The 17,950-nt window shown below is 41.5% G+C and overlaps 1 protein-coding gene across 1 annotated transcript; it reads left to right on the forward strand.

Moving 5' to 3' along the window:
• Positions 1-683: 683 nt before the first annotated feature.
• LOC108872514 (protein Tob1-like) lies at positions 684-4,007 on the forward strand. Its single transcript, XM_051072424.1, is given in 3 exon segments — positions 684-926; positions 1,846-2,773; positions 2,776-4,007. Coding segments are annotated over 2 exon segments (1,008 nt in total). The 5' UTR covers positions 684-926; positions 1,846-2,010; the 3' UTR covers positions 3,021-4,007.
• The last annotated feature ends 13,943 nt before the right edge of the window (positions 4,008-17,950 follow it).

Raw genomic sequence — 17,950 nt, forward strand, 5'->3', positions numbered from 1 at the left:
AAGCAGTGGAAATTGTGCTGTATCATAAACCAGCACTTGTCAGCTGTTAGGTTTAGGCTACAGCTGCTGGCTCAAGGAACATCAAAATGTCATTGGTGAGGAGCAGGGAACACAACCAGTGACAGGTGTGTCCCTCCGCCACGGCTCTGTTTAACCCTGTGGTGGCGAGAGCAGAGCCAAATGTGGTGGTTTCATATCAGTGACTGGCAACGATAACTACACAGACTGTTGAGCATTACCATCACAATAGACTCCTTGTTCAGCCATAGGTTTCATGCATGACCGAGCACAGCACAGAGGAGCTTTAAAAGGGGATTTGCATCATGTAAAACAGACGTGTACAGGCGTGTCAGTGTTTTAAACTGGAGCCATTTTGATGTTTTAACTTTTCACTATTAAGGCAGGAAGAAAATATCTTCTAAAAATGAGGAATTAAAAAGATATTTTAGCTAAAACCTGCTCGAATAAAATAGTCCAAAGCACATGAAAGGCAAAGCACTACCGTAAATAGAACCCTGCGGTTGATTGAGCTCGGAATCATCCAATCAGAGCGGCAGCCGGGCTGGCAGTTGGTGACGTAGCCGCGCGCAGCCAATGGGAGCGCGTTGCTGGGTGTTGACCTCTGCGAGCCGCATCACCACCTCCTCCATGTCCGTGGCGGAGGACTACTATAAAAACAAACCAGCCCAAGTTTTAAAGGGCAGAGTTGTAAAAACTCCCAGGCTGTGGGGAGTTAGCTTGGCGTCCTGTGAATCGGAATTCAACTAAAACCCCACAGAAGCAAAAAAAAGAAAAAATCGCCTGGAGCACTATATCGACATCGAGCAACATCATTTTGTATCTTCCTCTTAGAGGCTGGACGAGTGAAACGTTTGCTGGAGCGGACTCTGGCTTAGTGCAAGAAGGACCTGGCTGTGAATTTCCATGTAGGTAAATATTAACGTTACGTCGCTGTATTATTGTTTGTGGGCAGTAGAAACAGCGGTGTATTAATGTTTATCTCCTCAGTTCTTACGTGTTATATTGAACGTTAGTGTTACAGTCGATGTATAGAGGCTGTAGCCACCTAGCTAATTGAAATGCTACGTAGCTGGGTATCGATCGACACGGTCATCAATCCACATTAAAGCTAATTTTTTTAAGCTTTTCTGTCGACGTGAACGGCAACGTTAGCTGTGTCTTCATGCCTGAGCTCGCGCTGATAACCAGCTGATCGGGGCTAATCATTAACAGTATGTGGCGTCAAGATAGATAGCTAGCTACATTTCTGTTCACACCCTTCATTAACTTGACAAAGCTAATGCTAGCCGATCGGTTGTATCGGAAAGCAAGTGGGATTAGTAGCCGTCGCCGCTTATTTATGTGTTGCAGAAACGTCTTTATGGTCGTGGTTAGACTTTGAATGGTGATTATGTAACAGCAAAGCTTGTACGTGCTCCTCTACCTACTGTAGCACGGGAAAGCACTAGAAAAGCCTGGTTAGGTTAAAGAAGAGGAAAAAAATACACTCCCACTTCGAGGCAGGAGTTTTGTCTCAACATGTCCCCGTGCCAAAAACGAGCCAATCGAAAATCCTTGTGACTATTGACACCTGCCATCAGATCCACCGCCCTCCGCAGAGGTCAACCGTGGTTGCTTTATCTGTCACATTAGACCGCTGGGGGAACACACACACTGCTGACACCGTCTCTGAGTCAGTGGCCTGTGTTTATTTATAGCTGTTGATATCCTACAGCTGAGATACAGCACTGACTTGGAGGCAGGGGGGTGGTGAAAGCAGTGCATTATGATCATAAAGGTGTTTTGGCATCAGAGTCTTAAAGCTGCTGCTTCTTTTTGTTGCAGGATCCTGAATCTAACCCTGCTGCAGGAAGGATATTCACTTTGGCAACAAGTACCCAATCACGGTTTTTTCATCGCACTGATCACTGCTGCCTTGGAGGTTTTTGCAACGCTCGGAAAAAGCAACTCTGTGACGGAAAAAGAATCACCCTCGCCACTGAAGCAGCTATGCAGCTTGAAATTCAAGTAGCACTCAACTTTATTATTTCCTATTTATACAACAAACTCCCTCGACGACGTGTGAACATCTTCGGCGAAGAGCTCGAGAGGCAGCTGAAGAAGAAATATGAAGGTCACTGGTATCCGGATAAGCCATACAAAGGTTCAGGGTTCAGGTGCATCCACGTAGGGGAGAAGGTGGACCCTGTGGTGGAGCAGGCAGCCAAAGAGAGCGGGCTGGACATTGAAGACGTCCGGAATAATCTCCCTCAGGACCTTAGCGTGTGGATCGACCCGTTTGAGGTTTCCTACCAGATCGGGGAGAAGGGACCGGTCAAGGTGCTATACGTGGACGATAACAATGAGAACGGGTCGGAGCTGGACAAGGAGATCAAGAACAGCTTTAATCCCGAGGCCCAGGTCTTCATGCCAATCAGCGACCCTGTCGGGGCCTCCTCAGAGTCCAGCTCCCCCTCCCCTCCGTTCGGGCAGTCGGCCGCCGTGAGCCCCTCCTTCATGCCGCGCTCCACCCAGCCCTTAACCTTCACCACTGCCACCTTCGCCGCCACCAAATTCGGCTCCACTAAGATGAAGAGCAGCGGCCGCGGCGGCAACAGCAGCGGCAGCAGTAGCAGCAAGGTGGCTCGCACCTCCCCTACCAACAACCTGGGTCTGAATGTCAACACCCTGCTGAAGCAGAAAGCCATCTCCACCTCCATGCACTCACTGTACGGGCTGGGCCTCGGGCAACAGCAGCAGCAGCAGCAGCAGAAGCCTCTGCCCTTTCCCCCAACGCCAAGGAGTTTGTGTTCCCCAGCCTCCAGGGCCAGGCCAGCCCTGGAGCCGTGTTCCCCGGGGAGGGCTCCCTGGGGCTCGGACCTCTGCAGTACAACAATGCCTTTGACATGTTCGCAGCCTATGGAAGCCTCAACGACAAGTCCCTTATGGATGGCCTCAACTTCAGTCTGAGCAACATGCAGTATTCTAACCAGCAATTCCAGCCAGTCATGGCTAACTAAACTCACCGTGAGATGTTATTTATGAATGACGGTGGCTCAAAGAGAAGGAAAAACAAAAAACGCACACTTAGAAAACCGGACTTTGGAAGATAGAGTGTCTAGTCAGTCAAGCGCATGTGCCCAAGGGTGTTTTTACTGTGCCCCCTTGAGTTTGTTTTTACTAAAAGCTTGTTGTACAAACACATCCAAGCTTGGTTACTTCAATTCAACATGCATCATTGTTTTTCTTTTTCCTTTTTGCCAACCAAGCACAAAATTTTTTACTATGTTGAAAAAATACTCCTAAAAAAGTAAAAAGAAAAAAAAAAAGAAGAAAAAGGAAAGTAAAAGAAAACACAAGCTTCAAGTTTTGGCCTCTTACAGTATTTTACAGGTGGTAAGACAAGGCTGATTTTTATGAATTGGCACTACTAAGTGGGGTTACTTGGTCTTTTTCTAATTGTATAATTTAATTTAGTACAGAGTTTGTAAGATATCAGAGTATATATTGTTTCTATGACATGGTGTTGCATTTATATCTTTTTACTACTCCAGTGATCTGTGATGGCTGCAGCAGCTTTTCCTTATTATTTTTTCTTTTTTTAAAGATAATTGTTAAAGAAATCCATCTTTAAAAAAATACATCAAATATTCTAAAGATTGTGTACAGAGTATTCCTTTAGTGGTGGAACTCAAGTGTAGGAATATTTGCTTTTTCTGAAAGATGAATTGTATTTTCTGTTAAGAGGTTAAAAAGATTTTGCTATACTATGGACAAAATGTAATCGTATGAATATTAATTTTGTACCTACATTGTGCAATACTTGATAAAAAATACAGTATAACAAAGTATTTTGAGTCAGTGTCTTACATGTCAAGAGGGACTGAAATAGTTTATATTGTTAAGTTTGTATTAAATGCTTAAAAATTATATGCTTGTCTTTATTTTTTTTAATTTCATATTTGCACCCTGGTCTTTTTAATAAAATAAACTACAGTTGAACATGATCTGTGGAGAGCGGAGTTTATTTATTGGTTGTTTAAGCACAACACTGACTGAACAGTCACATGGAGGTTAAAAATGGAGGCTTGGCTGTGCGATCTGTGTATGTGGCAACGTAAACCCTGTAGCTCACGCACTGTAAACTTTGGACCTGTTCAGGGTTTCGAAGGCGGAGGTTAACGTCCCGGTAATCCGAGGGCGTAGACGTGTGACGTCACGGCAGGTGGAGAGTTATTTCTGATCGGTCGCTCCCATCACATTTCATTTAAAAGCCTCATTATGCTCCTGTGTTTATTTAAAGGCAGGGTGGTGTGTTGCTGTCACAGTATACATGTTTACAGTTTGTAGTAAATCACACTAGTGAGCTGAAGCCAAACATTCTCTAAAGGTTTTAGAGACATAATCACATTTGCATTTCTACGTGACTGAAAAAAGTCTGAGGAGAAAATAGCATGAGTGTTTTTATTCTTAAACGAATCCTCCTCCCTCCTTTGTCAAGGACTTGTGTACACAGAAGTGTTGTTATGGCTGAGCGAGCTTAGCTGCCCTGAACACACCTGAATGACAATAATGCAGTACCTGACCCAGTGAAAAAAAACACAGTGGAAGAGCCCTTTATAGCATTGTTATATAACTATTGTGACTCTGTATGTTCTGTGTTGTGTTCGGTTTGCATGTACAATGCTGAGGACATTTGACATTTTTGAAAATTTAATGAGAAAGTTTATACCACTTACACTAAATATGAAGCTACAGCCAGCAGCTAGTTAGTTTAGCGCAGCATGAAGATAGAATTTAAAGTTTAGCCAATAAACACAGAAGAATCAGCAAATAAAAAATTTGTTTGACATTTTTTAAATTTAGACCTGCGCTTTTTGCATTTTGCCAAATGTTAATGAAAAGGTTGATATCACTTATATTAAATGTGAGGCTACAGCTAGCAGCTAGTTAGCTTAGCGTAGTATAAAAACTGGAAACTTCTAACCCGACTGTACAGTACTGTACTTATTTAGCCAAAAAACACAGTGAAAATTAAGTAACTGATCCCAGCCACTTTTTGGCTCTAGAGTTTGAACATCTATGAACTGTCAGCAGCTCCAACAAAGATTAATTTCCCTGCTAATCTCCTCAGATGGTTTCATTTAAAACGCCCAAAGAGATACAATTATCCATTATTTCATGAAAAGGCAAAGATCAGATAAAAGGCCGCTCAATGAACAGTAATTTGTTTGCCATAATTCAGCTTTTTCTTCTTTCCTCTCCCCATTAATCACCCCCACATAATTCACTAATGCAGCACCATTAACAAAATATAAAATATACTGTGTATTATGTCAGTCAAAGAGGAAGTTTTCTCAGAATAACTTTTACTTTTGATACTTTAAGGATATTTCGCTGATTAAATGCAGTACTCTGATCTGTAATGGAGTATTTTTACACAGTGTTATTGGTTCTTTTACTTAAGTAAAGAACATAAGTCACTGCTTGGAAGTCTGTTTCTGAATTCTGTTGTAATGAGGAAATCTAAATCTCAGTTTAGATTGGTGTGGCAAATAAATTGCTGAGAATCCTCGGCATTGCAAATTAATTCCTCTGGGGGTTCGGAGGGTGTAGCTCGGGGAGGATTAGAGGGGAAAGTGATTTTTGCAACACAGTCACATTTAAAACATTCCTGTGGAAAGATCCCTTTATGGAGAAAAAGAGAGATCTTTGCTTTCATGAATGGTTTCCTGTCCGTTAATGCACCTTATTTGGTTTATTTACAATATTCTGATTTCATTAGTGTGTTAAAGTGTCAGTAAATACTCTAAGCTTGCACAGTCACTCAGTTTCTATTCCTGGGACTCATAACTATCCAAAACAAAGTCCATTTTGCATTGTGTGCTCTGCTTTAATTAATTGGGTCGGCCTGTACCAGAGGAACTATTTTAGTCCTCGGCTCAAATTGTTGCTTTTCAATAGGTATTGAAGTCGCTCAGGCTTTGCAGTGTGAGTGGAGAACAATATTCAAACACACACACACACACACACACACACACACACACAGTTCCACATGACCACCTCAGCTCTCTGGGATAAACAGGCCCACAGATGGTCTGGTGTCACACCAGCTGGGAGACTCCCAGGGTGTGGGGTGTTGCCTTGCTGTGACTCCATCTTGTCTGTTCCAGAGTGTGTGCAGAGATACATTCCTGACATGAGCTTCACATATTACACACAGGTCCTTATCATATTGTATCTCTCACACACCCAGCAGTAAAGTCAATGTGCAGGAGGTGTGTTTGCTCTGAAGGGTGTTTCCATGCTGAGAAGAATATTTACAGCAACAAAGATCAGCCATCATAATGACTCTGTAACTTTATTAAAATCTAAAATTGTGACATAGAGTTTCAGAGTTAAAATGAGAGGAGTGATGCTACTGTCATGTTGCTACATTTGCTAGCATAGCTTAATATGAATCCTGGAAACTGTTAACGTGACTTCAAAGAAACACTGAAAATGACCATTTAATAAGCAACTGAATGTTTTGTTGGCAAATATAATGAGAAGGGTTTATACCACTTACACTAAAAATGAAGCTATAGCCAGCAGCTAGTTAGCTTAGCGTAGCACAGGGACAGAATTAGTTTGACATTTTTTAAATTTAGACCTGCCCTTCATGTTTTTTGCCAAAAGTTAATGAAAAGATTCATACAACTTAGAGTCAATATGTAGCTACATAGCTACAGCTAGCAGCTAGTTAGCCTAGCGTAGTATAAAGACTGGGAACAGGGGAAACTGCTAACCTGCTACAGACGAGCAGCTAGTTAGCTTAGCACAGCCCAGACTGAAAATGGCTGCTGGCTCCAGTGTAGAGATTGGTATCAATCTTCTCATCTAATTCTCCTCAAGAATATATAAATGATATTTCCCATGATGTATGAAGAATTCCTTAAAGTATTCATTAAATTTTACTCTCAGATATTCAGTTTCTTATAAGAATCAAATCCTTAACCCTTCCTTTGCTTCCATAAACAAGACTTTTTCATCTTGTCAATGAAAACAAAAACTGATGAGATGAGATGAAGTCAGTTTTTTCACAGTTACAAAACAAGAAAAACTGCAGTGGAGAGCATTAACTGGCAGGACTTTTCTCACTTATACAAGCAAAACACACATTTTTAAGCCTCAATTTGAAGATCCAAACTGGCCGATGTGCTGTAAACACAGTGTTTACAAGGCAAAGGGCAAGCCAGAGTGAGTCATTCCTAAAGTGCAGATGATACATTTCGACTGCGTTTTAACACAGTGGTGTGTATCACAAGGCTTCCAGCAAGGACAGATGGGTCCAAGTGTTTCAGAACAATGCCAGGGAACAGAGTACAGCATGTTTTGGATTGTAGTTGATACCAGATGAGGATTTTAGATCAGTGGGCCAAAGGTGAATCATGGAGAATATTACAGCTTTTTCCACCCTGAGTCAGACTGTCGATAGGTGTTGGTTTGTTTTGACCTTGATCAACACTCACGGGTCTATAAAAAGCCAGTGATCAGGGCTGTTCAGGCCTTTGTGAACGATAGATAGCAGGGATGGCACCTGTTCCTGGTTATTGAGTTTGGCATGTACAGTATGGGCGATGACATTTGAGAGGTCAGAGATACAGCGACGCGACCAGGAAGCACATCTGCAAGTCAAAGAAGCTTCACTTGATTGAAAGAAGAAAAAAGAACAGAAAGAGGATATATATTTAAAAAAAAAGCTCCATTGCGTCTGTGTTATTCGCTGATAAAGCCGGAGCTGAGGCTTTAATGAATACAGGCTGTGCTGTGTTTGGCCAGGACAGAACCTCAGTCAGTTGCTGCTTTCAAGCGCTGCCAAGTCATTTTAGTGGGGGATCATCCATTCGACCCTATTCTTATTCCAAGCCAGACAATCATTCAACCTAAAAGCACTCACATCGCAGCAATATGGAGTCATAATCCATATTTCATTGTGGCTCTATAAGCCTGAAAGAGAAGTTTGAACGTCCTCCTCCTCCTGCTCCTGCTGTTTCTCCCGTCTCTGTTTGTTTTGGTTTTGAAGGCGCAGTTGAAGGTTACAGTAACGAAAGGCTGGTGCACACTTCAATAGGTTTAAAAATAGACCTTGCAGGGTTTCTGCGTCATCATAGGAGAATCCTCGCCTCTCATGCTACCCCCCCCCCTCCTCCACCTCCTCCCACGCCTGGCTTCACAGCAGGGACTACTTGAATGCTAATGGAACAAATTCTTTCCTCTCACACCTGCATCATAACCTGCTCTGACGTAACACTCATGAAAAGGAATGAATAACCTTTTCAGGAACTCTGGGCGTGTCTTAGAGCGGAGTTATGTGGAATATGCTGCCGTCTCAGGTCCGAGGCATGAGGAGAAGCTGGAAAGAGCAGGCGTGAAAGACAAAGACATCAGACACAAAGATGTTTCTCCGACTGCGTTAATAGCAAACGGCGTAGCCATGACAACACGTTTCCTTTACCTTTTCATGCTGAGGCTGTGCTAGGATCAGGCCTGGACATTTCAGCTGAAGGCACTGAACACTTTCTTGCCTCCACAGCTTTGTTTATTATGATGTGGGAGGTTGAGGAAACACTTTGTGGTCCCGCAGGTATTTCCTCCTATACAGATAATCAGTGGGAAAATGGCAGTGTCAGGAGTTTCCACAGTGGTGTATATAGGAGATACTGCAGCTAGATGTAAACTATCAGTTTGATTTATCTCCACTGCTTCCATTAATGTGAAAAAGGGGGTTTGATGTGTAGTACTGATATGTAGATGAACTTATCTTCTCCATTCTAAAGTTATGTCCTTTGTTACTGCTCTAAGGTTGAGCCAGTTAATTAAATAGTTATTTTACAAGTTATTTAAACATTTACATCATCTTAAATGAAACATTTTACTCACCGAAAATGAGTTCTAAAACCAGGAAGTAAGTTAGCATGTTAGCATGTTAGCACTTCCTGTTTCCTTGTCCCAAAGTCAGTGTGTTTTTGGTTAAATGTCTGAAATAAGGTCTGAGGTTTTAACACAAGCTCAAGACATTTTCAGGTTTTATTCTCCGACATAAAATCGGTCAGTAAATCCCCCACTCCTGATGTTTGAAGCTTTTACGTGTCTTAAAAAAGACAGCTGCTAACGAGTGTCTAAATCAGAAACTTTAGCTGATTACAGAGTTTATTTTCTGTAATTATCCAAAAACCAATGAAAAAATCTCAATACATCATCCCTCATCCATGCTGCCCTCAGGTGGCTAAAAACACAAGTAAAACTGTTGTAACTGCTGCTATTTCCTCTTCAAATGAAAACATCGATGCTAAACAGTCTGAAAAGCACTTTCGTATGATTTCCGTGGCCGTGTCACCTCAGCGAGGCCTTTTCTTTCTTGGTGGTTGTGTTTGAGGACGACCAGAGCATGATGGAGGTGTGATACATCTCTCTCCAGTATCTCCCTCTCTATTCCCTACTCCAAACCCCCATCATTCTCTGCAGAGCCTGGGAAGTTTCTCCTGTATTTGATGTTCCCCGTCTGTGTAATTTAATCTCAGTGATTCCCTGCAGCTCTCTTCGACCATAAACCTCTGCTCTAATAATAGGAAGCCCAGGCACAGTCTCCTCTCTAATCTCTTGCTTCTGTGTGTGTGAATGTTTGTGTGTAACTGCTCTCGTCTCTGCACCATAGAGATAAGGCTGCATTTGTTTTGGCCACTCAGACACCGGGCTAACTTTCACTCACAAATTGCAATAGTGATAGAGAATCAGGGAAGACAGACAGATGGAGGGAGGGATGGTTGATATAAGGAAGACCAGACCTTCAAACTATTCACGTTCAGTTCAACTTTGCTATTGTTTCTGTTGTGTACTGATAGAGCAGGAACACATGGTACGAGTGCTAACGTGCAGCATTAAGACATGAGAAAGGAATTTAACTGATTACACAGTTAGAAGCGGCTCTGTTGGCTCTCAGAGCTCCGTCATACGTTTCTGAGCTTCCCACACTCAGCTGTGGCCTATTTGGGAAAAATCCTCATGCTCCAGAAGGAAAACACAAGTCTGTGGTATGTATTTAGCTTCTAGTAAGAGCAATATTTGCCTTATTGTCTCTCCATAATGAAAAACACGAGTGAAACTGCAAGGAATGGATGTAACATGTTAGCATGTTAGCTTACTGCTAGCTGCAGTCAGACAAAATAGGCCTTAGAGACAGACCTTAGACAGACTTTTATTGTCATTCAGTATGCAGCAAGTGTATACAGAACAAAAAATCTGCGAGCAGTCGAATAGAAACAAGAAGCTTCTTTTTATTCTAAAAAATAAACAAGAATGTTGAGTTGTAAATCTGCTGTACCCTGTGTATCTGAGCACTTTATTAGGAACACCACACCAGCACCGGGTAGAGCCTCAGTTCTTTGTGACGTTTATTCCAACACAATATGACGGACACACTCCTTTTAGATTCTGGGAAGATTTATACAAAGTGTTTTATTTACAAACGTAAACATTTTGTTTTGTCAAACATGCACAAAAAACTAATACAAATTTAAAAAATGACATTTTTGACTTTATTTGTGAGTATAACTTTAATCAGTTCTTTCATTAAACAACAAAAAAACATGAATGTTGAATAACACAAGCTTTATGTTATAGACTAACCTGCAGTTTTACAAATTTCCAGTTTATTACCGTTATCTCCCATGGAAAGTTAGAAGCCACATCCAAAAGGTGTTTGATTAGATTCAGATTCATTGAAGTATAGTGAGTTTGTCATTTTGTAGTGCTGTCTGAATGTATAGTGAGAAGCGACGAATGAACAGGGCCGTCGCCTCAAAGCGTTTTCCTGCTGGAAGGCGCCGTTAGAGGACGAGTTTCTAAAGAGATGAACACGATCAACAACAAGACTCAGATTAAACCATGATTGATTGGTTTTAAGAAAACCAGCACCACAGTGTGTTGCTGTGATTCTGTTCAAAGAACCAGCCCAGGATGACTCACCGCTGGAGGAGAGCAGCCTCTTAAAGTGTTATTATTTAAAAGACTGATAGAATGAGGAGCGATCAGTAGACAGACACTGAGAACTGATGAGTCTCTGAACATAATCAGTGTTTGAACTCTGATTGCAGAGGCAGCGAAACATAAACGACTTTACCAAAATGCTCTTTGTTTGTCGATGTTGTGGCTCCATCATTTCGCCATGTTTCATTTATGGTCGGTCCGGTCGGCTCTCAGAGAAGAGGGGGTGGAGGGCTGCACTTTAAGCAGCCTCCTCTCCCACAGTTTAAATATTTCACCAGCCGACAGAGTAAATGGCATTCTGATGCCCTACACCGGCGGGAAAGGTCAAGGTGGAATGGAAAGATTCACATCTGTGCCGTTTTTAGGACACCTCGAGAGCAAGCGCTGCTGGGAAAACTGTCTGCTGGAGTAACATCAGCCTCAGATCATCGGTGTGCGGGTCGATATCATTCCACCACTCCAGCTCCGAGCCTTTTCTTTAATATCGACCCATCTGACGTCTTGTGGCCAAAAGAAATCTGACGTTTTAGCTTTTAACATCTTAATCTGATTTCACATATTCTACATTCAGTATCGTCTCAGTGCCGTACTTCAGTATCTGTCTCATCTGAGAGGGAGAAACTGAGAATCAAAGAATGTACTCTCCACCTCCCTCGTCCTTTGTTTGCTCCGACAATAGGCCCGACTCCTCAGCTAACACCACGACTTCCTACTTTGTGCTCCTGCATTCCTCTGATTCCTGAAAGGCGATTGTTTTGGATGACACACATTCAAGGCCGAGACTCACTCCTCCTCCCACATGGTTTGGATTAGCAACAACACAAAGTCTGACTGCTGCTGGAAACCACGAGGGACCAGATTATTGTTATTATTATTATTATTATAATACAGGAGTGAGACAGGATGACAGAGAAGCTGTGTGTTATCATGTCATCGACTGAAACTACCACCAGCAACTACACAGAAAATAACTGGTAGGAAAATAAATAAATAAATCAACATTGAGAGCTGGAGTGATGAGACAGAACCAAAAAAACTTGTGGATGCTATAAAGTCAAGTTCATTTATATTTATTTAGCACCAAATCACAGAAGTATCTCAACCGTATTCTTTATATTATAATATTTAAAGAAAGAGTCCCACAAACTTCCCTTTAAGAGACAGAAACCTGGAGCAGAACCAGACTCAGGACGTCCATCATCTGCCTCGACTGGTTGATTTGAGAAAGTCAGAAAGTATAAAATAATAGCTAATAATGACAGATATAATATTAAGAGCAGTAACAGCAATAAAACTAACAAGCTCTGTAGATAATCCTCTGTGGCTTTAGGTGCGTTCGGTATTAAAGTTTAACGAGCAAAAAATAAATGTTTATACAGCAGCTAGCTTGCGGCTAAATCAGAGATGCTAAGTGTAAGCTAGCTAACAGGCTCAGCTGTGACACTTTTTCCTCCTCAGTTTTCAAAGACTGTAGATTAGAGTTCATCTGTTCTACTCTGTTTCTATTCATTTATCCAGCATTAAAATATTTTCGTTTCCAGATTTTCCGCCTGTTTATATCTCTACATGGCATTAAAACCTCGCGGGATCGAGGCGCCTGCGGTTTTCTGCTCAGTTTTCCTCCAACTGTGACGACAGAGCTTCGTCCTGATTGGCTGACGTTTTGACATTTTGTACGTTTTTATTCTAAGAACTTCAGAGCCATTATCTCCTGTGGTTTTCTCTTCCAAAGCTGATCTAATGTATTTGATCTCCTCCCTCTGGCAGCTCATGTTTAACACCATCACATCTTCTCCAGCAGCACTGGAAACTAAAATTATCCTTAAACCCTCATGACCTGTAGAAAACATGGATTCCTTCTTCTTTGCTGTCGTCCTTGTTCATCCTTCACCCTCTGTCCTACATGTAAAGACGTGCTTAAGGCCACATTAGGAGTGGATTTCATCATGCCTGATGACTATGGAGTCACTGTTTACTAGTTTACAAACAGCCATGTCTGTTGTTTACTTCTGTAAAAAAACAAAAAAGGCCAGTGCTGTGCTCTTAACATATGCATGCAATCCATCCGCAACAAGCGAGAGTGATACTTTGAAATTGCATAACCACTTTAACTCAACTTTCATGCGGCAACAGAATTTCAAAATAGCTCGTATTAGACATGCAGCCGAGCCGTGAGCAGAACAGCACTGTAAAAAATTCACTTTTTCAAAGACTGCGAGTGTGTGTGTGTGTGTGTGTGTGTGTTAGAGTCAAACAGTTTCTCAGCATTAAGATTCTCATTACAGGATCAGCTCTTTCATCCTTGGGTTCAAAGCGCCGCCCTAGCCGACAGCAGTGGGCGAGCAGATACATACTACCATTTGATGGAGGGAGACGAAGAAGAGGAGGAGGAGGAGGAGGAGAGCAGGAGATCAGAGGGGAAGAGAGGGACACGGGGGGAGGGTTGGGAAACCCTGTGGAGGGTACCAATAAGTGGGGGAGAAAGAGGAAGTTGAACAGAGGGCAGAGAAAGGTGGACGAGCTCTTGAATTATGTAACCACAGTGGCAGCGGACGAGTCTGCGATCATGCATACGCTCCCCTCGCCAAATTGCTAAGTCGTTGGGCCGGTGAAGAACAGAGTCGTGCACCAGACGCCGACCGAGAGGCATTTGAAATACAACACAGTACGACTCTATTATTCACTCAGCGGTGGAGGAGAGTTTGCGCCTGCTCTGTGCACTCAGGCGTCTCCCTCTCCTCCCTCGCTGCCGGGCTTTTCATCAGCAGTTCGGTGAGATCATGTTGCATATCAAGTGTTTTCATCAAATTGGTGTTATTTCCTCTCCTCCTCCTCCCTGTGTACAGGCCTTTTCACAGGGCCAGAGATATTCTTCTCTTTTTAAGAGCCGGTACAGTTCCTGCTTTAGCAAATCAATAGAGTTACATTCTGCTGCCGTGGCTATCAGCGGGAAAATGAGCGTCTCCTGTGAACAGCTGCTGACATCTGCCTGACAATATAATGCAGTGGATGGGATTTCATATCTACATCAACCTGAGATGAGATGTGGCTTACTGATCAGTGTTTTTTTTAACTTATTTTGTAGGGTACTTTTATGCTAACTTGAGTAAATTTGTGATAAAATATCTGTACTTTTACTCTGTTATGTTGGGCTACATGCTTCTCCTTACTTTCATTTATCTCTAAATAAATGCAGACTCTGCAAATGCAGTCTGCAACTGGAGCTGAGAATCCGGTCCTATACAACAGTGCTTACATTGCTAACTGCTACATGGTAGCTAATGTTAGCATTTTGAACTTAATTTGTCATCCATATGTATTTTGAATCACCAAAATGGTTAGCTTAGCCTAGCTTAAACACAGGAGGCAGGGGAAAACTAGCTAGCCTCCCTCTGACCACAGTAAAATACAAAACAGCTAAAACCACCAAACAGTTGTTTTTACATTTTGTCTTTCCAGCTGTCTTTTCATTTCCTCATAGCAGTACTCACATTGCTAACCGCTACATGCACATGTAGATGTACATTTATGTTTTTTTCAAGATACTTTTCTATTCTTACTCAAGTAGTTATTTTTATGAGTACTCTTACTTCTACTTGAGCAATTACATTATACAGTGACAGTACTTTTACTTGACTTTTAGTTTACTCCACCCACCACTGCTGGGATACATGTTTGTACATAACCCTGATCCTCCTCCTCATTGTCCGGCGAGAGATGGGGTCAGTGTCAGGAGGTGTCACCTTCCATCTTTCCATACACTGACCTTCTGAGCTGACTCGCTCGGCTCGGCTCAGCCCTGCATTTGTGTGTGTGTGTTGTTCTCTCTTTGTGAGCCAATGAATCATTTGCAGCGACTGCTGTTAAGATGCCTTTGAGGTACTGAGAGCAGCGAGGGAAGAGAAGGTCAATTCTCTCATGATTCTGTCAGCTGTAGGTTTTCAATCAAGACCCAAGGGCTGTAGCAGCTCCTACAAAAACATTTAAAACCAGTGGTGTGGATGATAAAATTAAAATTTGTTAGGGTTTTTATTCTTCTGTGTTTTGTAAAAGGTGTTTCTACACTATACTTCTACACTGACTGGAAATCACGTTAATTACAATAATTATACAGTGGTGCAGGGATGACGTATTTCTGTAGGCTAACGTGGAAGTTAGCATCACCCTGGTTCCCTTGACAAAAAGCCAATAGGAGTTTTAGATTACTACTACTATTAGCAAGACAATCACAAGTGGGGGGTTTTCTGACAGAAACATTGTAGGAAATTTGCTTAATTGCCTTCTTTTATGTGTATTTAATACTAGCACTGGATTCAGGATACAGTTAGCTTAGCCTAGCTTAAACACAGGAAGCAGGGGAAAACTAGCTAGCCTCCCTCTGACCACAGTAAAACACAAAACAGCTAAAACCGCCAAATAGTTGTTTTTACATGTGTCTCCTTTCTTTCCAAGAGTGAGATGAGAACATTGATATAAAGCTTGTGTCTGTATGTTGACTACAAACGTGAAGTCAAGTAACGTGGTTAGCACAGGTTAGCATAAGGACTGGACATGGGGGAGCAGCTAGCTTGCTTTGAGTTAGATCAAACACACATGCACACTCCTTTTAAAATCACAGAAAAAAAGAGAGTCACCAAGTGTCTGAGCTTTCATTAATTAGATGTAGATAAATCATAACTGTGTTATATAATTTATCATATATATTTTTCTGTGACAGTGTCCCACTGAGGATGGGTGTCCAAAAAGAAGCATTTGATTCACCATTTGACTGTTTTTTCACAACTGTCTTTTCACTTCCTCATAGCAGTAGGTGTTTCTTTGTCTTGTTTTGTTTGTGTTTGATCAGTTGTCCCTGTCAGGACCTGATCAACCTGCTGAGTTTCTGAGCAGGAAGTGTTTGATTATTATTACTATACTATGTGTCGTTGCTGGGAATCACCACCTCAGCTGCTTCACTGCCAAAGAGGAAAGGTTTGAGAACGTACTCTGTTTACTTCCTCTTTGTTATTAAGGTTCAAGCCTAAGCAGACTGCAGGTGTTTGTACTGTACGTACTTACAAATGTGAGAATGTACAACATGCAGCACACACCATTTATGATGATTAACTATTATATTTACTTGTGTGTGTGTGTTTTTATCTGCTGGTCTCAGCAAAGTGATTGTGTTAGATATTGATGCAACGCTCTTCACGCCTTTATGGAGTGTAAAATTAACGAGCTGTCGGCTATGTGGATGAGATTAAATGTTATGTGTGTGTGTAAGAGTGTGCATGATTCATTGGCGGTGGGCGTTTGGAGAGCTGCTGCTCTGCATGCTAAACTGACGCCACAGGCGATGAGGGTCAGCGTGCACCGAGCTCAGGAAAACGACACCACGACTGAGAGCAGAAGTTGGATTACTGTCCCTGTGTCCGACAATAACACTCCACTTATGTCCAGATGGGTAACATTTTATATATATAACATATAAACTCTAAATAAACAGCTTATAACACACTGTAATTCAGCTATACACAGATACAAGGATCATTTTAAAGTGTATTTTTTCAAAAATATTTTTTTACGAAGCCTTCATTGTTGGTGTATAAACCGTAATCACATTCAAGCGTTGAGTTTGTCTAAGTTACTTTCTCCTAGTTGTTTGGGATCAGTAAGACCTGATGTGGTTAAAAACTAAACCATGTCTTTGAACAGTAGTTTTTTGGGGGAAAAAATGAATTCAACGTATGGGGTAGAATGTGTTGACAGAGACTGCCGCCATCTTGTTTTTACACTGTTGAGTTGTACAAAAAAGTGTCTGAGTTGGAAGTTTATTAGCAACACCATTTCAAATGCACTTCCATTATGTAATTATTCTGTAGTTACTCCTCTATACAGTAGTTTTCATTGTTGCTGGCAGGGTCTACTGTTCCCATTGTAGTGGCTAATTGTCCAAAAATCAAAACTCAAACTCAAAAATCTAAAGCCTAGTTTTGCTGGTTTATTTATCCATTTTTATTCATTTATCTATTTTTGTTTGTTTCTAGCGTTGGTTTAAAAGAAAACAAACTAGTTTTTATAGTTATACATGCAGAGAACAAACAAATAAAATAATAAATAAAAATGAAACAAACAAATGAAAACAGTTCAGTCAAAACAAATATGCACCTAAAGTAGTCAAACCCTTAAAAAGTCCCAATTAAACAAACAACATATAACCCAGCATTATTGTTTGAGGTTTTATTTCATTGATATTAACCTCCCACATTAACCTCCCACATTAAAAGCACATTTCTGTAAAGCAGTCTCAGAAACACACCATATTTGACAAAAATCCTGAGGCTTATATCATCATTAAACATTTAAATTATTCTTATATCTGTGTACAGCCACATTATAGTGTGATACAGGGTGTTATTGTTTGTTAAAACAAAAATAAGTGGGGTTAAAATAAAGTATATTAATCCTGTTCCTCAAAGCTGTTGCTCCTCTGAATTATTATCTGGGGTAACCTCTCTAAATAGCATGCTCACTTATCAGCATGTAGCTCTATTAGCTGCCTGAACTAAAATAATTAAAATCACACCAATCTGAGCAAATATGAAAATTGCCACCTCTCTAATTTGATCACTTAAAGGAAAACAGCACTGGAGGGAAAAAAGGCTCCAGACTGAAGCTAAAAGCTGACTGCTGCTGCTGTTTAATGCAGGAGGTATTTTGGGGTGTGGGATGAATAAAACATCAGAGTACCTTGTTTATTTCCATCCTTCAACCGTAACTCGTTCTTTACATAATTGAATTCTAGTCCGTTCGAGGCAGTGCATCTAATTGAACCTCTACCCGTTAGCCAGGGAATGATTTGTTTCCGTGCTGACTCCGAACTCTGATCCTCGGAGGGCTGCTTCTCACTGAGGACGGCTCTTCCAGGATCACATTAAGAGTC

The sequence above is a fragment of the Lates calcarifer genome, linkage group LG8 (assembly GCF_001640805.2).
Source record: "Lates calcarifer isolate ASB-BC8 linkage group LG8, TLL_Latcal_v3, whole genome shotgun sequence".
In the NCBI taxonomy this organism is placed as follows: domain Eukaryota; kingdom Metazoa; phylum Chordata; class Actinopteri; family Centropomidae; genus Lates; species Lates calcarifer.